Here is a 23,913-nt window from a genome sequence, read left to right as displayed (position 1 = left end):
CTGTTAATGATAAACTACCAATTTACCCTAAATTACTAAAATATCGATATTTTAATGTGAGAATCGATTCTAGAACATAAATGACTGGTATCGGAGGAATCGATATTTCAGGATCGATCCGCACATCACTACCTAATAGTGGCTGGTTTCGATATGGGAGACATGGGCCATTGCCCAGGGCGGAAGCGTGGTGGGGGCGGCATCATAGCATCGGCAAAAAAAAGTTGCTCGCATCCACGCTGCCCCGACATTATGTCAGTGCATTTTGGGGATTGCATGGGCACCGATCGGTTTTGCATTGCCCATTTGCGAAGAGTAAGGGCGCCCTCCATTTACGAGGTGCGGCTGCTGCCAGCTGCACAGGGAGGAGAGGGGCGGGACGGCGGGGGATTCTCTGGCTGGCTCACAAAATAAAACTAAATAGCAACAAACCAACAAACTAGGGCTATTAACGTTAACAACGTCATCTCGATTAACGCAATCAACCATCTGGAGCGCAGAATGACTTAAAATCCCTGAAATGTCTCTGTCTCAGTCGACGCATTTCGGGCAGTTTGTCCATTCTGCGCTCTGCTCCAGATGGGTTGATTGCGTTAAAAATGTGTGAATATGGGTGAAGCCTAAAGAAGCCATATTTAGTAAGAAATCTTTATGGTTTTGGAGGTTTTCTTTTGTCAGTAGAACATGATTTGGCTAAAATGATTTTAAAGGTGAAACATGTAGAGACTGCTTGTAAGGCACTAAGTGTTGGAGAATGAAAGGACAGCCAGAAAACTTAAAATAAATGAAATGTGAAATAATATTAATAATAATAATTAAATGGATTTTATTTTAAAAGAGTTTAACAGACCCTGTTAATAGCATAGACACAATAGTAGTCATAACAGGAAACAGTAAGGTAGCCACAGAATAGTTCATTAAATCCAGAAAGTCCAAGAGAGTCGTTTTCTTTTAGTATTGTAGATATGTGTGCCTATCACCAAGTTTGCATGAAAGAGACTCTAAAACATTTGTTGAAGGCTGATTTTAATATTTATGAGATTTTATTTTAAAGGTCTATAAAATGTGGTGCCATTTACACAATAACAGCTTTGTTTTAAAACTCCTTCATACACACCCATTGGATGAGCCATCATGAGCATTAAACTGAGAAAGTGTGGCATCACCACATATCTGTGGGGAACGGTTGCTATGAAAAACAAAATGATAGTAACTAAAAAATAACATTAAAATAGTTTTTTTTTTCTAAATTACTTAATGATTGAAATCCAACTGAACAACATGAAAAAGTACACCATCTTTCAATTCTAAGCTTTTACATATCACATTATAATTATCTGATCTCTAACAGTTCATGAAAGTAGATGAAATATAACCTCAGATAATCAACACAACATGACTATGATTCAGTGTCATTATTTATTTAACAGAATCTAAACCAAGTTACAAAGTTTTTATAGTAAGCTGTTATGTCCTGCTATGCAAAAAAGCCTTTTCTTGCACAGAAGCTTTCATGATTACTAACCTAACCTTGAGGAGAATGTTCGTATAGAAACTTTCCTGCTCATAAGTAATTCATAACAAATCATCTGAAAAATTTGCTTACATTCAAGAAACTCTATTAACCTTTGTTCTTACATAGATACATTTAAAATGTATTGAAATAGCAATTCAAGTATATAGCTTACATATATATACCATACAGAATCATTAAAAATCACTTTATAGTAAACATTTTGACCAATGTCCCACAAAATAGAGATGCAACTGTTAATTACTCTACAATTATGTGTTTTCATTATTATCCTCTTGTGGAGCACATTCAGTCCACACATTTAGTCTTGCAGTCCACAAACCAGATTAGCAGGCACTGCAGTTGCTGCAAAAAAAAAAAAAAAAAAAAGTGCTTTTTACTGGAAAGCATAGTTGGTTGCAGAACTGTAAATATGATAGTTTCTTTTTTTCTTACCCATTTTTTTGGGATTGGGCAGGTTCAGGTTGTTCATGATATCTGCAAACTCCTCCATGGTCTTTGTTAGGCGTGGATTAAACTTGCGCTCCTCGCCGACTGACGAAGCCATCCGACCTGAAACACAAAACAGATGGAGACCAGTGTATCAGCCAGATGCTACACCCTGGACATGTTTCCAGTCCATTTCAGAGCTAGAAAAAATGGAGCTGGCGCACAACAGCTGCCCTGTAAAAACCTAAAAACAGAACATACTATACAGATTGCAGAGGACCTGTACTGACTCCTGTCAGCAGAAAACTAATGAATTTAATTTCGCTATGCTTTTATATATGATCTAATGCTTACTACACAATACACAATAGTACTATACAAACCATTCCCTTCGGTGACTTTGTAACATGTATAAATATTTGGGGATGTGTTTTCAGCCAACCTAAGTAGTCATGTGCTGGGTAGAGGAGGCACTCATCAGGCAGGGTGAAGATCTTCTCATGGACTGACTTGTAAAGCCTTTTGGCACAACCTTAAGAAAATAAGGCAAAGGTTAGACAACTGCAAAGGAAAACTGATACTGTACTCCCCCCTTTTCCAACAAGAATAAAAATCATAGAAACGCAAAATGAACAAAAACACAAGCATAAAGCAAAAAGAGTATGTGTACCCTGCTGGAAGTCTGTCCTGCCACAGCCTCTAATGAGGAGAGCGTCACCAGTGAAAGCCATAGTCTGATCCCCAGTTACCAGTGTTATACACCCATCAGTGTGTCCTGGTGTCTCTCTCACAATCAGGCACTAAAGGAAGGAAAAGAAGAATGTCAAGGCATGTTAATTAAATAGGTTTTATCAAGCAAATGCAACAAAAGCTTTTAGGTATTTACAAAATAACTGTACGCACACGATATTGCAAACAAATAATGTTTTTCTTCTTACGTGTCTTCCAAAGGGGATCTTGTCTCCCTCTGTTAAGTGGATATCAGCAGATGCACCACTGCATTTGGAAATGGCACTCTTCAGTCCAGGTACTCTTTTCTTCATTGGTCCTGTGCTTGTTATGTGGTCTGCATGGCAGTGGGTGTTAACTATCAGCAAAATAAAGATAATGTAGGTCAATATAAAGCTGGAATATAATTGAGCCTTGTGGTACACCCTCCAATCAGTTTAGCGAGTAGGGAGTTGGACACTTTTTTCCTTTTCAGAACACCTTTGATTCCTCGTCACACAGATTCAACTAAGTGTTAGAGATTTTGGTCCATGTAGCATGCAGGCATGACAGCATCCCACTGTTACTGCAGATTTGTCAGCTACACATCCATGACGCTAATCTTCCTTTCACCACAGTCTATTGAATTAAGACCGTGTGACTCTGGAGGCCATTTGAGTACAGAAACCAGACTTTGTGACTTGCCTTATTATGGTGATTTAAGCAGCCATCAGAAAATAGGTACACTGTGATCACAAAAAGATTGACATCAGTAACTCAGGTAGGCTGTGAGGTATAAACGATGCTTAGTTGGTAGTAACGGGCCGAAAGTGTGCGAAAGCCGAAAGCCCATATGCGTCAAGTTTCTTTGAATCACCTTTCCCCTTTTCTGATGCTTGGACTGAACTTCAGGAGGCTATCTTAATGATGTCTACATGCGTAAATGCACTGTTTTTAAATATGTGTATTAAATAGGTGTATCCAATGAAGTGGCTGGTAAGTGTATTTCCAATTTGGAAAGATATATGTATTACACTAGCAGGAGTCCTTTCATACAAATAGCACCACCTACACTTAACAACGTTTTTGGGTCAGAAATAAACAATCATTTCTGAACCAGGTAAAATATTTATGCTGCTCCTAATTTGTACTTGCAGGTTGAGAAAGATGGGATTCTGTGTTAATTTATGTAGATACCTGCCACTTTCAGTTTGAGTCCAAGTTCGCTTACGAATTTCAGGTCCCTGTCAATGGTCTCCAGCACAGGATCAATGATGACAGCCTCCTTGGTGTCTGCGTCTGCCAGCAGGTAGGTATATGTGGAGCTCTCTGACTCAAACAGCTAAATGTTGGAGGGGAAGCACACAGCAGCAATCAGCAATAACTAACAATAAATGGGAGCGGTAGTAAAGGTTACATTATTATCATTTCTCCTCACTTGTGTTTATAGATAACATGTGCTTTGTGTGTCTACGGTAGCCAAAGAGAGACATTTTCATACGAAGCTTGAAATAAAGTTTTTCAATTCAATTCAATTCAATTTTATTTATATAGCGCCAAATCACAACAAAAGTCGCCTCAAGGCGCTTCATAGATACAGAGAAAAACCCAACAATCATATGACCCCCTATGAGCAAGCACTTTGGCGACAGTGGGAAGGAAAAACTCCCTTTTAACAGGAAGAAACCTCCGGCAGAACCAGGCTCAGGGAGGGGCGGCCATCTGCTGCGACCGGTTGGGGTGAGAGAAGGAAGACAGGATAAAAGACATGCTGTGGAAGAGAGACAGAGGTTAATAACAGATATGATTCAATACAGAGAGGTCTGTTAATACATAGTGAGCGAGAAGGGTGACTGGAAAGGAAAAACTCAATGCATCATGGGAATCCCCCGGCAGCCTACATCTATTGCAGCATAACTAAGGGAGGATTCAGGGTCACCTGGTCCAGCCCTAACTATGTGCACTTTGTACTCTACCACATTTATTCAGAAGCTATTAGCATTAGTTATATGGCAGGGATATAAATTATTAATCAACAAATAATTTCTATTTTAGATTAAGATGCTAAGCAGAGCATCAGGTAATTCAGATTTGTTCTTTCATCAACTTAAAAGTAATATCAAACATATTAACAATATGATATGCATCTCTGAAGTGGGTAATTTGAGCAGGTTTTCTTTCACTTAAGGTACTTTATAGTGATGCTATTGCTTTTTAGACAAACAAACTTTTTATATTTTGTTTTCTGCACTCCTACTTTCACTTTAGTAGAAGATCTAAACACATCTTCCACCACTATGTAAACTGGTTCATCTAAACTCAACAATTTTGAACAATATTTCTTTTTTCAGAACAGATCGTTTTAAACAAGTGCAAAACATCCAAATATGTGGTGAACATACCTGTCTGAAGAGGAGTCCCTTTACCATTGCCATCCTTGCACAGTATGAGCAGCTGGTAACCGGCAGCGTTTTAATCGGGACAGAAACACAAACTCTGGGTTGCTGTGTAAAGCATGACTATTTAAAACCTTAACCACACCTACCTGCCTACCTACATACCTGCCTACCTGCCTTGGGAACGCCCCCAAATTAGAATAATTTTCAGAAGTCATCATGATAAAAAGGAAGAACATCACGTACTGCACACTATCTTTATGATCATCATCAATAGTATTATTGTTAATATTACTGATAATAAGATGAAGAAGAATTTAAACACTTTTAAGTGTTTTACTTTTATAAAAGTTAGACTTAGAGAAGTATCTTTGCTGTTAGAGCTTTTTCCCATATAGATTTTTCAGTCACATTTCTCCTTATAATGGCTCTCTAATTAAACTAATTTTAACGTAAAGTCACTCAAGGTCACAGACCACTGCGGCTCGCCGTTTTATTGGGAACAACCACAACTATCTATTTAATAATGCTCGTATCAGTACATCTTGTTTTTTTTAGCTATTCACTGACTGTGAACTTGATCATAAATCTCTGGGTCAAGCAGAGATAATTTGACTTTTATTTCAGATCACACAGACACAATACTGAATCCTAGATTTTACAATGTGCTACTCAAAAGCACATGCAATGTTGCATTCAAGACACTTTGAATGCACAGTAGAGAGAGGCGTTTACTGAGCAGGCTGTTTGAGGATTGAAATACAGCTCTACACCATGTTCATTCAACTTGGAATTTATTTAATGACAATCTTTGGTGAATATGAGACATCCATATTCACTCAGGCTCAAACCATCATCACCACAGGGCTTCATCCATAGCAGCAAAAGATATAAAAAGTCGGAGTTAACCTGGTGTTCCCCCATGAAGAGAGAACCAGAATTGATACATACAACTGATTTGGTGCTCTCTTAATAAAAGGCAATAGTAAAAAGTTATATTCACATGAAATCACTTGTTTATGAACATTTTGATTCTGGCCTCCAAAAACCTCAGGCTCAAATTGTCACACAGCTGCAAGTTTGTGTGGCTGAGTCAAAGGGAAGCACTCTAAAACAAACCCGTCTTACTGGCTGAGGATCTGTTAAATACAAGAACAGCATGCATGGGTCACTGCAGTCTGATTCCTTCTTTTAGAGATAGAGAGTAAGTAATAATCATCATTTTCAACATATAAAAGGAACCTGTGAGCTCATAATGCTATGACATGTTGTGCAGTAACATCTTAGCTGTTATTGGTTTTAAATGCAAACAGCATAAGTTTTATTTTCCTGCTATTAAAAGAGGCTACTGCTTGTGGTACTGTGAGTGTGTGAGGCCTTGACTACACGACACAATTGTACCTTTTAAGCATTCACAAATTCTAAACTGAACCTTCAGTGTAACAATCCTATCCAAGCTTTCCTCTTCCTCCCCAAATTTACACATAATAACAAATCTGAATAAAGTCAACTTACTTTTAACTTTACACAGTTAACAAAGGGTACCATTACTGTTCTTTCATCAAATACAGATATTAATTATTTTGAATATCCAAAATAGAAGCAGATTTATTTCAAGTACAATTGATCAGTAGCTGCACTATAAATGATAACAGCAATTAAAATATACAGTTTAGATTTAGACACAGAACCACAATAAGGCACTTTATGGCAAGCAGTTTGATTAATTCTGCTAAACAGACACAGAATGTCTATCACTGTGCAATGATGTCATTGGTATTGTCTTTCGTGCAGCACATTCAAACATGGTGCAGTCCACAAACCAGATTAGCGGGCACTGAAATATCTGCAACAGAACAAGGAAAAGATGTTTATAGTAAATGTGACGCTCAGCACATAAAACCTGTGGTGACGTCTCATAGGCATGAGAACTAGAAATGTGGAGATGACATGGATAGTGAAAGGCTGTAGATACTATTGTTAAATACCTAATTTTTTAGGCTTAGGGAGGTTCAGGTTGTTCATGATCTTCACAAACTCCTCCATGCTCTTAGTCAAGCGTGGGTTAAACTTGCGCTCCTCGCCCACTGTAGAAACCGTCTGACCTGAAACGCAAAAACAGATGCAGACCAGTGTGACATGTTTAGTCTTCGTGGTCCTGATTTTTGTCACATGTTAAATCTGGTCAATGAAAACATTTATAGAGAAACATGCTTCTGACACACAAAAGATGCACTATAAAAACAACATGTATACAACATCTGTTCCAGCTCCCATTAGTGGGAAATTAATAGCTTTATGTTTTCAATGCTTTTAAGCACAAGCCGAAAATGTGTATTACATAAAAACATTCACACTAATGACTCTATAAAATACATAAATGTGTGTCTGCATGTGTTTCAGCCAACCTAAGTAGTCATGTGCTGGGTAGACGAGGCAGTGGTCAGGGAGGGTGTAGATTTTCTCCTGGATTGACTGGTAGAGCCTTTTGGCACAACCTTAAGAAATAAGAGAAAACTTAGAAAACTGCTAAAGGCAATGGCTGTAATACTGCCCCCTTGTGTTCATACAGAAACACTACAAATGAAAATGAACAAAAACACATAAAGCAATAAAGCCAAAAGAGCATGCGTACCCTGCTGGAAGTCTGTCCTGCCACAGCCTCTAATGAGAAGAGCATCACCAGTGAAAGCCATAGTCTGATCCCCAGTTACCAGCGTTATACACCCATCAGTGTGTCCTGGTGTCTCTCTCACAGTCAGAGACTAAAGAAGAGAAAAGACAAGTGTCATGTTAAATCAGTTTTGTCAAGCAAACAAAACCAAACAGGTATGCAACACCTACAAACACTCCATCATAAAAAAAAGAACTTTTTTTTCGCCATACGTGTCTTCCAAAGGGGATCTTGTCTCCCTCTTTTAGGTGGATATCAGCAGATGCACCACTGAATTTGGAGATGGCACTCTTCAGTCCGGCAAGTCTTTTCTTCATTAGGCCAGTACTTGTTATGTGGTCTGCATGGCAGTGGGTGTTAACTTAAAAAAATAAACAGAAAGTTTGAATGCGAGTCATAAGAAGAGTCAGTGGAACACAGATCACTGCAAATTCATTTCATAATATTTACTCTTAGGTATTATTATAATATAATATATACATACATACGTGTATGTATATATGTATGTATATAAATACACATTAACGTATATTGGCTCAGGGACAGAGACTCAATTTCAATTTCCCCCAGAAAACAGACGTTTAAAGAGGGAAATACAAACAAACAAGTCCAGTACTATATTTATTTTGGCCCCAAGGGTAATAATGAAGTATGTTTTCATAAAGTTCATTCAAGCTTTAAGTAGGGCTGATCTGAAAATGCATCTTAGTGTCAGGGTTAGGAAGATGGAGCACATTTCCTTAAGTTGTTATGTTTGAACTCAACTTTGGGAAGGTAGGTACCTGCCACTTTTAGACTGAGTCCAAGTTCGCTTACGAATTTCAGGTCCCTGTCAATGGTCTCCAGTACAGGATCGATGATGACAGCCTCCTTGGTGTCTGCGTCTGCCAGCAGGTAGGTGTACGTGCTGCTCTCTACTTCAAACAACTAAAGGGGGGAGGAGGGAAAAAAGGTGAGTACACAGGTGTGACTCAGTAATAAAAAAAAAACAATAGGGTTACACATCCATTCATAGATGATGTTTGTAAGAGACCAAAAAACTGAAAGAAAGAACAGATTATAATATAGAGCAACTTGTTATCATATAAAAACATCCGTATCAACTGTGTCAGGAAGCATTCAGGGGTCATATGCCCCTGAAAGATTAGCTGTCAAGTTTTAGTATCCGAAACAAAACTGCGCATAGATCAACTTAAAGGGTTGTTTGACTCGAAAATGAACCACATAATTCATCCAACAACCTAACTTGGTCGCGCATTAAAAGAACTAAAATTAAATGCTGCTTAACAGAAATATAACAATGAGCTAAATGCTACCTCACTTCCTACTTAACGCTGTAAAGACGGTTGCAAAAAATCCTAAAGAAAATGTCGTTTTCTTCCTGAATGCAGGAGGATCCAAACATGACAAGGTATAATCATTTATAACCTACCTGTCTGAAGAAGAGTCCATCCGTCGTTGCTATCCTGGCGCAGTAGGATCTGCTGGTTACCCATAGCGGCTGAGCTCCAGTGCTAAAGCCGGGGCAGAAGCGCCTGCTCTGGGCTGCCGCGTAATTCAAGCCGTCAGCGTTTGTCCTGAGCCGTAGCATCGAAGCCAGGGCCCGCTGAACGGGCTTCACTCTGCTTATTACCGAACACATAGTCGCCGATTTGTCCTGATTTGAACCTCTTGATAGCGGGCAACACTACCGCACGTACGCGTAGGTTCCGCAGAGAGACCGTGGGTAGTAGCACTATGAACTCTGTGTTACCTGCCGCTTATCACACTGACTGTCAATCAGTCCTTGGAAAAAAACAACACTCCACTGTCACCAGCTGCTTTTACGGGCTGGAGCCATGCCAACTTGTTTCTTATTAAGCGGTAAAAATGGGTTAATGGGTAAGTGAAGCTGCCGGCTAACTTCCTGCACAGCTGAGTACCGTCTTCGCCGTCCTCAGTGAGACGCATGCGTCCTGGAATGAGGGGCCTGGCAATGTACACAACAACGTAGCAGCGGCCTACGTGACATTTACGCTGTCAGGCAAGTAAACATCGTCCAAACACAACCTTGTATAAAACGCTCAGTCATCCGCTTTAGTGGAGTAATACGCATGGAGAACAAACAACCAAAAAAAAGCTTTGTGATGACCTACATGAAAACAGTATTTGCTCCCTTTGTCGTTTTTTTAAGTCTAACTTGCATGTTTCAGATCCTCAAACTAATTTTGATAAGATCATGCAAGTAAATACAAAATGCATGTTTAACTGATAATTTCATTGGCAGCAAGAAATGCAATCAAGCGTTTATGATAACTGGAAATGACTCTTTTATATCACCATAGAGGAGTTTTGGCCCTTTCTTCTTTAAAGAATTGCTGTAGAAAGTGCTTAAGCATGAAGGGCTGGTTTAAAGTCATATCAAAGCACCAAAGTCCAGACAGTAACTAGGCCAATCAGACTTGCTGGTGAGTTTCCGATTATTGCCCGATCATAACTCAAATGCCTTTGATCTTCAGAGCACGAAATGATTCCTTTAGGATCTTTTGGGAGAGAGCAGAATTCATTGTTCATGAATACTGGAAGTTCTCCAGGTGCTAAAGTAGTAAAACAGTCCCATATCATCAAGCTACCACCTCCACGTATGACTGTTGCTACGATGTTCTTTTTATGAAATGTTGTGTTAGTTTTCTGTCAGATGTAATGGGATTTGAACCTTCCAAAAACTCCAAATTTGTCTCAACAGTTGACAGAACATTTTCACAAAAGTCTTGGAGATATTCAAGAGGTTTTTTGGGAGGGTTTTTGGTCAGCTGTGGTTTTTGCCTCTGAACTCTTTTTCCCACTCTCTTATGTATTGATGAACGATCAATCATTGACCTTAACTGTGGCAAACTCCTGAACTCCTGAACGAGCTGCTGATGTGTAGTAGTTGGCTGCATATGGCCCATAGACTCTAATGAGTTTGCGACTCCTGTTATAAGGCCACTGAACACACGTAAAGAGTGTGAGAAACATAATATAGGTTTTCAAAACGTAATTATTATTCATTTGTTTTGAAATAATGAATAATTGGTTTTATTTATAATATCTTGTTCATCTAGTCTTACTAGTCATACTAGTCTTTAGTACTAATATTTATATAATACAATCAAAGGAAAAATATCAGAAACTGCTTGGTTCTACAGTTTATCAGTACTTCAAATTTAGCTAACATTGGTTATCAGGTCATTTTCATCTAGTGTACCTTGAACCTGACAAGTCACACTAATCTATACACCAGCAATTAAATTGGTGCACTTAGACACTAAAGAGGCGCCATGCGCTGTGATAACTGTTAACATTTGTGGTCAGCAGCCGCGATCAGACAGGAATACGATCCCATTTTCACTTTGATTTATTTGTTGTTTTGTCAGCTACACTTTCATGCCAGTCCTGATAAACGTTTACAAATGTATCATTACTGGCAGTAAATTTCTACTACAGATAATAGTGTTTCTATATTTCTATAACTGACAATAGTGACAGTGCACGCTATCGTAGAATGAACAACACTGATAGGTAGATAGATGCAAGTCGATCTTTATTGTCAGTTATCTCATTGTCAGATTTTAAGGTGTTGCGGGAACAGCTGTGGTGGTCTCGGCCGAATCCTCTGCTTTATCCTGCAACAAAAAATATTAAAACAAGGACAATTTAAAAAACTTTATTGTATATTTCGCAAATGACATTAATTTGTCATAGTGCATTGTGGCTATGAAAAGTCCTGCAGGGTATTAAAAGTAATCACATTTCCTGCATTTTACTGATGTATTCTTTTACTAATGCATCTGGTTTGCCTCCATCCTTTAAAGAACTAATATGTATTGAAATGTTGGTTCGATAACCTTCAACAGGATTTAACATTTAACCTTTAAGTTTTTTTCTTCTTTACTGCTGAAGTTTTATTATCTGCTATATGGCCAAACTGCTTATCTGTCAAGGGTTGTAGTTCAAAATGAAAATAGAAAAGCATTTTTAGATAGACTGTGACACGGATGCAGTAAATAAACTATCAGAACTTTCTCTTCGAAACAGAGCGACAGATAAAGATAGGTTTTTACATTTACAAGCGGTGAGGAAAAGTGCTTCCCATACCTATATGTCCTTGTAACTTTCAATCCACTGAAGCAGTTCAGTTACTCTGCTGTAGACGCCTGGTTTATTAGGCCGTGCGCATCCCTCTCCCCAACTCACCACGCCTGCCAGCTTCCAATCCCCTTTAGATGTCTTACACACAAGTGGTCCACCACTGTCCCCCTAAAGAGAAAATCATTTCACAAACAAAATTTGTGAACATCAAATGGGAGAAACCCAACTCTTGATAGATTGTAAAGTATATTGTAAAAGTATATAGATTGTAAAATATATTTTATATTCTTCATGAACCTGTGCTAGGTTTGTGGAGAGGAGATTTCATCTCTGTGGGTGTGTACCTGGCAAGAGTCAACCCCTCCATCCATGCTCCCAGCGCAAATCATTCGAGGAGTTATGAAGAGACCATAGACACTCAAGTCGTAGCAGATGGATTGAGCTATTACCTTAACATGAGCCTGCCTTAACTCTTCCGACACATAGCCTGACAGAAAATGAAAAAATCAGCAGCAAAAAGTGAATTAAAATAAGTAGAAAGGGTTACTTGTAGGTGACTAGTGGAAATGTTACACAGTTCAAAAAATAATGAATGGCAGGAAAAAGAAAAAAGACTTTGTTTTTATACTTAATATTTTTTTTTTTATCTAGTAATTAAGTCTAATGTCTTAGACAAATATGGCTCTTTAAAAAGGTTTTGTCCTACTGTTTCCAACTCTGAAACTATGAATTTGAGTTTTTGAAGGTATTTGAAGCTCCAACTTAAATTATACTTGCGTTTTCAAATCACTTTCTTTTAGAGCCCAAAAGACCATAGCTCAGTTGTTAAGATCACAAACTGTAGCAAAGGTATCTGTCTTTCAGTGCAGTGCACCTGTGTTTTCATTTACGTATCCCCAGCCTGTGATCCAGCAGTCTGCTCCATCAGGAAAGGACTCGGTTGGACTGGGTAAACAGACCGGTCGGACCCCACCTACAAAGAGCAGCAGTAAAGTGATAAAGGTTAGCTTTCTCTCGTGGTTATGAAATCACATATTTCCTTTTTTTCCCCACCCACGTTTATGATACATTGTTGTAATACATGTTTTTCTCTTGACTTAAAAGTAAGTTTCACTTCTGACGATTTGGTTTTTGTTAAGTTTTTAGTTCGTTCTTTCTTTATTATTTTAAGTTTTGGTAAAAATTAAATATTTGTTTTGGCAATATGACAGCGATTGCAATGATTAGTGCAGTGATGTAAGTGCCCCTAATCTCCCCCTCAAACCCAAAAGGGATTACACTTCTTGAAATATTTAATCTGTCCTGACCTTAATCATGATAAAAGTTTAAACGTGCGTCAGGTCACATTAAGTTCTTTTCATGAGTCAAATGTAAGTAAATACAGTTATAAAAAGAGACAGTGAAACATTGTCTGTTTGTCTTGTGTGACATAAATCTGGCTAGTTTACATACATTCAACAAGTTACTAGACTCCAGCATTCATTCAGCGTAAAGAAAAACAAATGATGTGGTTTTCGTTGCCCTGATGAATGATAGCGCAATCTGTCTCTTACTTACTCGTCATGTCCATGTCAATTATGGTGCGCAGCAGTCCCACGTCATAGTCATTGTGCATAACCTTAAAGTTAGGGTGGTAGAGGATCTGCAGTGCCCTGTAGTGTTGCCCCAGAGAGTTGTGTGCAATGCTTACAGTGCCTGCCACCACCGTCCAGTCAGCTACTTGAAGCATGTTATTACTGCAGAAGAGTGACAGAAAAGTTAGTAGATATAGTTCGGTTTAAGTAGCGGTGTGTGTGCCCACTAATTTTCACAGTTTTGTTTTTCAATGTTTTTTCATAATATCATACAACCTCCAGCATTATTACAATCACGGTTTAGGCCTCAGCCATCGCCAAATTACATGTATTTCTATTTTCATTTTAGCCTTGCAAACATTAGGAGCTGCTTTTGGTTTGTAGTTGTGCTCAAAAAATCTGCACCCATTGCTCATAATCCAAGATGAACACTCACGGGGAACAGAGAGCCCCTTTTACAGAGCTCCATTTGTGATGTGACCAATAAGCTCTGCTGCAAAAGGTGCAAAAAGTTTTTACTTGACCCTTTACCTGCTTTTGACTTGAACATAACAGGAACATGGTGTTACCTCAGACTGAGCAGGTGGTCGTGACTACAGCCTTTGCTAACTGACTGTACAAGTAACACTTATTTCTTGTCATTCCTCGTGTCTCTCTTACTCAACAAAGCAGTGTGCTGCAGTGATCACCCAACGAGGAGAGATGATGGCACCACCACAGACGTGTCTTCCCCTCCACTGCATGCTGACTTGCCAGGCCCACTCGTTCTTTGTAGCTAAGGTTCCTCCAACAATACGCTGACCATTGCTGACCAGAACTGAGCAGTCTGGATATGAGATGAAGAACATGAAATCAAGCAAAAAAAAAAAAAAAAAAAAAATGCAGAAGCTCTTTTTGAAAAAAAATAAGATGACCATATAGGTGGTTTAATTAATTTTAAGAATATAAGGTGTTTAATGTGAGAAATTATTATGGTAATATTCTATGAAAACCTTTTCCATGAAAAGACATAAGACATAAGACACAAGACATAACTGCCAGATGCTTGATGGATATGTAAGTAGCATCTTTTGTTTGAGAGATAAGCAGTAAATTGGAGTGGCAGTGAAGATTGCCATCCTTGGAGCTTTGGAGACAAAATGCATTAGTTACTATGAAATTTAAATTCTTTACCTGCAGTCATATTTCCTGTCTGGTTCACTGGATTCTTGGACAGAATGGGCCTCTGGGTTGGGACAGTGCAGCTCCCTTTCCCACCACAGAGAGGAGGTGATTCACCCACCTCAGAGGGAAACAGCAAGAACTTAACTAATTTGAAGAGAGAAAAAAACATTCAGATGACACAGTACAATGTCTCAAGTGGGTAGTGAAACATTAACATTAAAAACTCCTCACACTGAGATCAGTCTTAATAGCTGCTGGTTTCAAATGTGGAACCTCAGCAAACCATTTTACTCTATCTTTGTATTTTGGTTTCACTTTTTCCAACAATGTAATTTATTTCCCAGACGGAGGCTTCATAGAGCATTTAATAACTGGCATAGTGAATGTTCAGAACTAATTAACTTATTTTTTTCTCATTTCATTTGAATTTAATCGTAATCGGAGAAGCCTATTATGTATGCTCACTGATGTGTTACAGAAAGCAGTAAGGCTGAATGACATAACTGGGTTTTTATTACAGTTATTATACTAAAGTGGCATATTATGATGTAGGACATTTTTGATTCTTTTTGCATCTGGCAAAAAGTCTGCAGACTTAAAACTAGATTTTCTTTTTGCAATATTAGTGGTAACTGCATGATGAGAAGGTTTGTTTCTTAACCTCCTAAGGCCCAATCTCTTTCACTGCATGCATTTTTAATATCTCTTTGATATTTGGGTATATTGGAGCCCGATGAATGTAAAAACAAAGAATTACCAGATTTTTTTTAATCTTATTTTTGTTTTTAAGAAAAATAAGAGCCACATATGAGGATATTCGTTTAAAATTTTGATAGAACAGTAGCAGTATAATGTCCTCGTAAAAGGATATCAGGACCTTGTAGAGCAAAATTGAGTATTTTAGTCTAAATAACCCAAAATGTGATGTCCACATATGTGGACGCCAGGTCCTAGGAGGTTAAACACTAGAATTCAACGTGCTATTGATGTACTGGAGGTACCTTGCTTTTCAGAGTGGGTTACCTAAAAGAGCAGAAGCGATAATCACTTTTACACTGACAAAGATTCCCACAAACATTAACAGGTCACGAGATGTATAGGCATGGGATCTTGAATCTGCAAACAAACAAGAAATAACAAGAAATATTAAAACTTTGCAAGGAGCTCTGAGCTCCAAGACATCCTGTCTTCATCATCTTTATTAATTGACTGGGACAGTTGTAGTAAACCAAACTAACTGTGAGGTTTTATCATATCATCATACTTTGACAAATGTGTGCATTTTGGAGATCCCTTTTAGATTTTAGATAGGTGCAGTTTAGGTGAGAACAAGCCAAAGATGATAACCGTGCACATTTTCTTAACAATTTATCCAAATGAGACCTGTAGGGGGCTGGAGTCTATATTAGCTATCACAGGGTGAAAGGCAGGCCACCAGTCTATCACAGGGTTAACTCAGAAATACAATGCAGCTGGAGGAAACCCATGCAGCCACAGGGAAAACACGCAAACTCCACCCAGAACCTGCCAGTGGATTCAAATCCAGGATCTTTTTGCTGTGAGGCAACAGTGCCACCATATGTTAATAAGCTATCTGGCATCATTTGACTATTATGCAAAACTGCTGTCTGTAATTTGAGTTGTATTGTTATTGTGAATATACAACCATCATTATTAAACATTTATTGAAATGTTGGTTCAGTCAGTCGAATTTGTTTTACTTGTCTTACATGTGTAAATTCTTCTGTGTGTAACTTAATGTAGTGATGCATAAAGGTCGAGGATAGAAAACACTTGTGCTCAAAGCTGTGATTATAGGTTTGAACATACGGCAAACAGGTGGTGTAACCATATGTTTTGGCTACATTTACAGTTAAAGTATTTAGCAGTTAAACTATTTATATTTTATTATTTAAGTGTGATATAAAACTTAAACCAGTTGTCAAGGGCGATCAGTGTGAAGGTGAATATGCATCTCTGGGACAAAAGTTCTGCTCAGACAACCTCAAAATCCTGAGGACAGAACATATCCATAATATGTAAAGCGTGAGTTGCATGAAATATAAATAAGGCAAAAAAACAACAACTTTAAATCAATTTTGTGTTTCACTGATACAATCAAGATGGATTACTACTAGTGAAATGCTGCGTTCGCATCGACAGGGGAACAAATGGTAACGTTTTGGCAACAAAATCATGAACTCCAGTAGATAATTTATGCTTTTTCTCCAAAGGAACTATTTTCTTGTTTCATCTATATAACACTGCAATGCTGTCTACTGTGGTGTATTTGTAATACTATGATGACGGCACAGTGTAAAAAATACAGACTGAAAAATTCTGCCACAAGTTGTTTTTCCCTTAAATTAAAATGGAAGAGAATGGAGAAGCTGATAAGCTGAGCTTATCTTCAACTATACCTGCCTGAAGGTGAGACAAATGAGAAACTGAAACCAAAGCGATGAATTCTTTATAATTCTTTGCGAATCATGATCAGATAAAAGGATCGGCTGATGGAGTTGGAAAAAGAGGCAACGGCCTGTTTAACATGCTGCATAGTACTCTGATATGTCATTTTTATTTTTAAAGTTTAATTGCAAGAACTTGTTGCATTATATATTTACAGCCTTGCCAAACGCTAATGACAGATAGCATAGATGCATAAATAATTAGTCATCGATACAACTGACAGTATCAGTGACAAATATGAAGCAGATTTAAAATTACAAATGAATTTTCTTTTATTTTTATTATTATTATTTCTTTTATTATTTTCTTTGCTTTTTTTCTTTCTTTTCTTTTCTTGTCCTGCTTTCTATTTGCCAAAGGCAGTCCAAGAAAAAAGATCCAGTCACCGCAGTAGGAGACCTTTAAACTATTTCATGCACAACGGCACCAAGGCCACTTTGAGGTCAAAAAGTAATAAAGAAAAAAGATTGCACAGGAGCAATAGCTCACATGTTATTACTGAGAATCTAAACAGCTGCCTCAGCAGTCTGTGTGTTAGAAAATCTATGTATCTCATCAAAGTTATAGTAAATTGCCAAATGACTGTGGATGGAAGCGGGTGCTGGAGTGAGAAACGTGCTATTTTTCAAAATCACATTAAGGCTGCTTCCTCATGAGTGGTTCAGAGTATGCAAGAAGAAATTGCAGATACTTTGAGAAGTGAGAGAACAGTGTGCAATGGAAACACTGCTTTAAGGAGCATGGTAGTTATTTGTTCTTAAGAAGAAAAATCTGGCAAGACACAACAAAATAAAGCTTGAATGGAACGGTGTATAACACGTTTGAAGCACTGGTGAGGCACACAATCATGATACAGTAACTTTGGGTTTTATTTAATGAATTCTGAACAGATATATTGTCTTCTAAATCAGCAAAATAGTCTCCTCACACGCTTCATGATTTATAATCATTTTCACTTTTAACCTTTAGGATGTAAGATGCATTCATGATTTAGTCAACCAGTCAATATGTGCAGTGCTGTGTTAATGTGTCGCTTATTGATGTGTTTGTCTTCAATCAATCCTCAAAGGCTAAGAGATTTGACTAATATAAGTGAAGATTGATTAAATATTAGTTAATTACCAGTGCACTGGTAATTAAAAATCTCAATTACAATGACTAAGTCATCTTTTGGGATTCACACACTTTGCTAATAATATTTGATTTAAATCAGTTTTCTCCCATAAAACAAAAAGTTACACCTCACCTGTAAATAGCATCTAACACAAGTACTGTTGATTGCATCAATGTAAAGCTGGATCATTCAGTTTCATTTTGAAAATATATGCTTATCTAACTTTTAGGTTTAACGCTAACTGATGGAGATTATGGACAATGCTGGGCATCCTCTGCACACGGTCGTAAATAATCAGAGGAGCCTACTCAGGGACAGGTTGCTTCTCCCAAAGTCAAGAACCAACAGACCTAAAAACTCCTTTGTCCCACATGCCATCAGACTGTTTAACTCCTCGTTGGAGGAGAGAGGGAGGGGAAACTGACTCACTCGAATGTGCAATCCACTGGTATTCCTATTTATCCCTATTATATATTCTGCATTTATATATGTGTATATATGGCATATTTATGCTTATATCCTTACTCTCATTCCCCTTTATTGTATCTGTAACATGCAACTTCTGCTACTGGAAACTGAATTTCCCGGAGGAACCCACCGAAGTGATTAATAAAGTTTCATCTAATCTAATCTAAATGGGTACAGTATAAATGGGTACTTCTAAAATGCCAAACCTTTCCGTATCTGACATGGTGGTATTTTTGTAAAATCTTTGTGTAATTTTTTCTAAAATGCTTTCAGGATTTTAGGATAGGTTAATTGGATAATAATGTGGGGACAGGTTAATTGGATAATCCAAATTGCCACTAGGTGTGAATGTGCGAATGGTTGTCTGTCCCTGTGTGTTGGCCCTGCGACAGACTGGCGACCTGTCCAGGGTGTACCCCGCCTCTCGCCCTATGACAGCTGGGATAGGCTCCAGCACCCCCGCGACCCTGAAAAGGATAAGCGGAAGCGAATGGATGGATGGATGGATGGATTTTAGGAACAGTTTGTCGCCACTTTACAGCTTCCTGTGAACAATATAAACTCCATAAAGTAATTTTTTTTAAGCTTGTGGAAGGAATACACTGGCCTACACAGAACCCCGATCCCTGATACAACCACATACATTTCACTATCAGTGTACTTTTGATCCTGTGTCAGCTGGGCTCAAAGATCTTATGAAATGCTTTCTCAGAAAAGGAGAGGATGTTACACCAACAGATAAAGCAAAGCGTGTTGGCCCCCTGTTTCAAAGTGTGATTTTTCCTGGCACATTATCAAAACTGTACATTGAAGTAACACCTTCAATTATTACATACCTGGCACTCCATCATGTAGCTCTTTTGGAAACATGATACCTATTGATGTGTCCTGCAGTGGACCTCCATCTGTTTGAATCCTCTGCGGAACTTCTTGAGGATTTTCACTACAAGGAGCCGCTGACGTCACATTTTTTTGATCTTGGGCTTCTGAGGACACTGAACTAGAAGGTGATGCTTCAAGAGGTTGCAGCTTTGGGGTCTCATCAGAAAAGGGCAGATCTTCTGGATGTGGGTTTCCATTAGTTGTGGGTTTATACTGGGGTATGAATGTGAGGACTGTAGAAGGGACCAAAGACGATATACTCGATACTTCATGACTGATTGGACTTTGAAAAGATGTTGATGTCCAGTGCTGAGGCGATAAAAAGTTTGGTGCATTCGCTTGATGACAAGAGCTGGTGCTGTCTTTCTGAGCCATACTTTTTAGGTTTTGTTGCCAACAAACACAGAAACCTTGGCTAGAACCTGCAAAATTAACAAAGTTATGACAAAACGTGAGCTTCCAACAATGCATCTGTAAGAAATACTCTGACATTCTGATGGATTTTGACTGCTAGAATTGACACATAATATAATGTATATTAAATTTACAATGGGCAGTTAGACTGCAATATGTACTGAAACTATTAATTATTGACCTAAGAACTACCGAAACGCAGGCATGGTACGATAAAAATACTAATGAATCCATGGAAACGTTATTCAAAGTTATTCAAAATGCAAAGTAAGATAATAGCACTCTCAAAAATTAGTTATATTAAAAATATGAGTGGATGCAACTTTTCTGTGATAAACGTGTGCAAGAAAAGACACCTGTTACCCACATTGTTCATAACACAACAACTTCTGTGACTTTCTTGTGTGTCAGTCTCATCAACATATATTTTCAAGAGCGCTCACCTGAACGTCACCCATGGAGATTTGCATGCATTGGCTTCATTTGTATGCATGGGATTATTTATCCACGCGCCTCCTCCACTTATTAAACCGGCTTGTACCACAGCCAGGAAAAGAAATGCATCACCGTCAGTGACAAGACTCCAAAGGTGCCTGCTGGCTCCTGTGCATCTTTAATCCAAAGATATCTGCTCTCCTACTGTGAATCCATCCTCTTCAGCTCACGCAGGTTACAGTTTGTCACTCCCGCTCTTGTGATTCTGCAGCTCACCTCGTCCTCCCACTTAATCCTTTCATTGTGTCACACCCTTCAGCACCTTTCTCCTTCTCCTTCCTCTCCTCTCTCCTCGTCCTACTTCTCCAACTCCAACGAGGCTGCAGCAGTCAGGCCAGTAACAGATATGTTGTTGCTGGCAGTCTATGAAATATGCATGGGGATAATTGTGCGCTTAGGTCAGAGTTTAACAACAGAAGATAATCTGCATCATACCAATGAGCCTCTTCCACTCACAAGTAGGCCACAGTGTGAGTACAGATACAAAAACATAGTTCAGTTTCATGCAGATGAAGTAGATATGTATCTAAGAATAAAGGTCCCATTATGAATCTGAAGAGGCAGGATTGTTTCTGTGTGTCTTTTTGTGGTCACTCTTTTCAGTGGTATTTTGTTCATCCTATCAAATTACGGCATGAGAGGGCGCAGAGTGGTGGCAGTGACAACTGACCCGTCGTAGTGTTACCTCACCTGTTCTAGGTTACAGTGACTTTACTTCTGGGAGCAAACATGGAACATCGGCATTGGACAGGTAGACACACAGCGCCTCAGCCAATCATCAGGCTTGAATGTTTCTCTAAAGAGAGGCAACGACTGCACAGTCATGCCATACAAAATAATAGTTTAGAGTAAAAAAACAAAAATTCAAAATTCAAATAATAACTGTGCCGCCGTGGTTTTAATTGTATCAGTCTCAAAGATTTCAATTTGTGCATGTAAATGGAGAATCTGCCTCACATAGAAAAGTTTGTGATCTATAAGGATCATGAATATCAGTTCCGTCTGGACTGACATGTTTGACATATTTTGTGGCTACCTTAGAAAAAACGGAAAAAAAGTAACAAAATGAAGCAAACAATTTGTAAATTCAAAATATAGACCCTACAAAATACGATCCTCTTGAGATATCTTGTTTCTGTGTTATTTAGCTGAGCAAACTGTCACTGCTTTCTCTACTATTGGAGCAACTATTGTGATTTTATTTTTTCATCAACTGTTCTATGTAATGTTTCATGGTTTGGTATTGCTTAGAAGCACTTGCTTGTTGTAAATAGTTGGAGTAGTTTTATTGTAGTTTTTTTGAGGAGCTTTAGTACCTCTGCCTGCTCATGAGACTGACAGGATCCATAAATAAATAAAGCACGTACACTTTGTTTGTTTCTGCATTCCCGCATCGCCTTATTTACTCCATACAACTCGCACCAATCTCAGCTTGTCAAACAGACACAGCTCTGCCAGCTTCACCTCCCAGAGGTATCAGTCAGAAGAGGAGTGAAGGAACTCGTGTTTGCCGTCTTGGCAGTGGCCCTCGAGGTACAGCAGCATTTTCAACTTAATAGTATCATTTTTTTATCCAGTGAAGAAAGACACATCAGCTATTTAAATGACAGAATGGCAGAGTTACTGTCAGGAAGCTGCAAGTCAAACACAGAGTGTATTAAACTTGGGTTTGTTTTTCTATCACAGCCAAACTCTGACAATTTGGATCTTGAAGCATTTCTTTTATTAACTACACGTAATTGCAGAGATACATGTATTTGTCATTTGTTTTCTAAATTTCCTACATTGAATACTGAAAATATTCACACAATGGATTTTCCTTCTTGGTATTATTGATTTAAAGGAACAGTATTGACTTGCACTACAACACAGGTTATGCAAATTATTCTTTAAATAGTTTGATATTTTGATTGGAGGTGGATGGGAAGACTGATGTGACTGTCGCTTCCACTTGGTAAAAACTACTAAAAGGCTAAAGAGCCAACGCTGTAAGCTGGAGTTACAGTGGAGGTAATAATAAATTGTTCCTTTGCTGAATTTGCAATTTCTTATTTTATGCTAGTTAATCAACCAAAACCTCCCTAAAAAGGATATAAAAACTATCAATTGATTTGCATAGCACTGAGTGAAATAAGTATTTGATAGCTAGCTCCCACATACCGGTTTATAGTCAAGCAATCAGATTTCTGTAGATTTATGCGGGGGGGGGGGGGGGGGGGGGGGGGGGGGGGTATATTTTGCTTTGGTGAATCCTCTTTCTGTCTTCAAAGAATGAAACTGCTAAATTCTTTGTAAGTGAGTAAACTTACAAATTCAGGAAGGTATCAAATAATTATTTCCCCTGCTCTACATCAAAGGTCAAAGAATCAAAGTATGTGAAATATAATATATCTGTGTATCTTCTCAATCATCCAGATTATGGTGGTCTTGACTTGAGGTGAAGGCCCATTTTGGAATGACGGTCAGTGAACAGGGGCCTTGGACTGTGGCAGCCTACAATGCAGCCTTAAGATCTGGTCCCAGGTTAATCTAAATGAGTAGTCCTGTTGCGATGAGTTATTATAATTAGCGGGTTATCAGAAGAATCAGGCCAGGTAACCTGCAGAGATTTCAAGTTATGACCCAAGAAATAGCTCATGCACGAACCTCCCTGAAAAAACCTTGTGGTGTTCAGAAGTGCTGGAAAGCAGACTGATTTAATCTTTTTCACGTCCTTTGACCCTTAACACAAAGAACAACATGCATTTTTCTTAAAATATCAAATGGTCCATTCATTTTCTTGATCATTTGTCCAGTTCGGGGTTTCACAGCATGGCACACCTTAGACAGATTACAAGTGTATCACAGGGCCAACACAGAGAGACGGACCATGTTGACATTTACTCCTCCCAATTTAGAATCACCAGTTAATCTAACATGCATGTCTTTGGACTGTAGTCGGAAGCTTGGGTACCTGGAGAGAGTCCACCCAGGCACAGTGAAAACATACAAAAATGGCCCCAGATAGCTGATGGATTAAAACCCAGAACCTTCCTGCTGAAAGTGACTAAACCAATTCCTCAACAGTGTTTCAGGGCAGAATGTGGGTGTGTTTGAGTCAAATCAATACTATAAAAAATATATTCCATGGATGCAAGTGCCAAGGAAATTTTAAATAATACACAACTCTCCTAAATCTTTTGAGAAGAAGCAGTACACACATATATGCAGAAAAATGTCCACACTGCTAGAAAACGGCTCATTCAAAATTCTCAGTGTGCCTTCACAGTCCTGTCTCACTACACAAGACTTTACACAGTCACCATCCCTGTGACACTGACACAGGATGTAAGTTGTACTTTACAATCAAGTAGGGAAAGGACTGGCCTATACTGTGGAAGTGATTGTATTTTTTTTGCACTGTAATTTGACAAAAAAGTATATTTTTCCATTGCGTAAGATGGTAGTGATTTTAAAACAACACAAGTAATGGATGAAAATGA

General features: G+C 38.4%; 3 protein-coding genes across 3 annotated transcripts; all 3 read right to left on the bottom strand.

Annotated features, from left to right (window-relative positions):
- Positions 1-1,725: 1,725 nt before the first annotated feature.
- Positions 1,726-5,154, bottom strand: LOC148100558 (persulfide dioxygenase ETHE1, mitochondrial-like). Its single transcript, XM_087847813.1, has 7 exons — positions 5,074-5,154; positions 3,869-4,013; positions 2,902-3,050; positions 2,634-2,763; positions 2,406-2,495; positions 1,970-2,086; positions 1,726-1,879 (listed from the first exon to the last, which is right to left on the bottom strand). Exons 1-7 carry the CDS (start codon positions 5,104-5,106, stop codon positions 1,836-1,838), a joined length of 708 nt encoding a protein of 235 aa, XP_087703939.1. The 5' UTR covers positions 5,107-5,154; the 3' UTR covers positions 1,726-1,835.
- A 690-nt stretch (positions 5,155-5,844) lies between these two features.
- On the bottom strand, positions 5,845-9,751 carry LOC102780409 (persulfide dioxygenase ETHE1, mitochondrial-like). Its single transcript, XM_087848360.1, has 7 exons — positions 9,174-9,751; positions 8,524-8,668; positions 7,954-8,102; positions 7,703-7,832; positions 7,476-7,565; positions 7,056-7,172; positions 5,845-6,913 (listed from the first exon to the last, which is right to left on the bottom strand). The coding sequence occupies exons 1-7, from the start codon at positions 9,381-9,383 to the stop codon at positions 6,867-6,869; spliced, it is 888 nt and encodes a 295-aa protein (XP_087704486.1). The 5' UTR covers positions 9,384-9,751; the 3' UTR covers positions 5,845-6,866.
- A 1,543-nt stretch (positions 9,752-11,294) lies between these two features.
- Positions 11,295-20,394, bottom strand: LOC118454235 (transmembrane protease serine 5). The gene is made up of 10 exons (XM_087847945.1): positions 20,380-20,394; positions 19,477-19,735; positions 15,613-15,705; positions 14,599-14,733; positions 14,086-14,251; positions 13,409-13,587; positions 12,726-12,824; positions 12,196-12,338; positions 11,858-12,019; positions 11,295-11,385 (listed from the first exon to the last, which is right to left on the bottom strand). The coding sequence occupies exons 1-9, from the start codon at positions 20,392-20,394 to the stop codon at positions 11,858-11,860; spliced, it is 1,251 nt and encodes a 416-aa protein (XP_087704071.1). The 3' UTR covers positions 11,295-11,385.
- Between the last annotated feature and the right edge of the window lie 3,519 nt (positions 20,395-23,913).

The sequence above is a fragment of the Neolamprologus brichardi genome, chromosome 11 (genome assembly GCF_056152115.1).
Source record: "Neolamprologus brichardi isolate AB-2024 chromosome 11, ASM5615211v1, whole genome shotgun sequence".
Lineage (NCBI taxonomy): Eukaryota > Metazoa > Chordata > Actinopteri > Cichliformes > Cichlidae > Neolamprologus > Neolamprologus brichardi.
The sequence above is the reverse complement of the archived record's forward strand: the minus strand, read 5'-3'. Positions and strand labels throughout refer to the sequence as shown.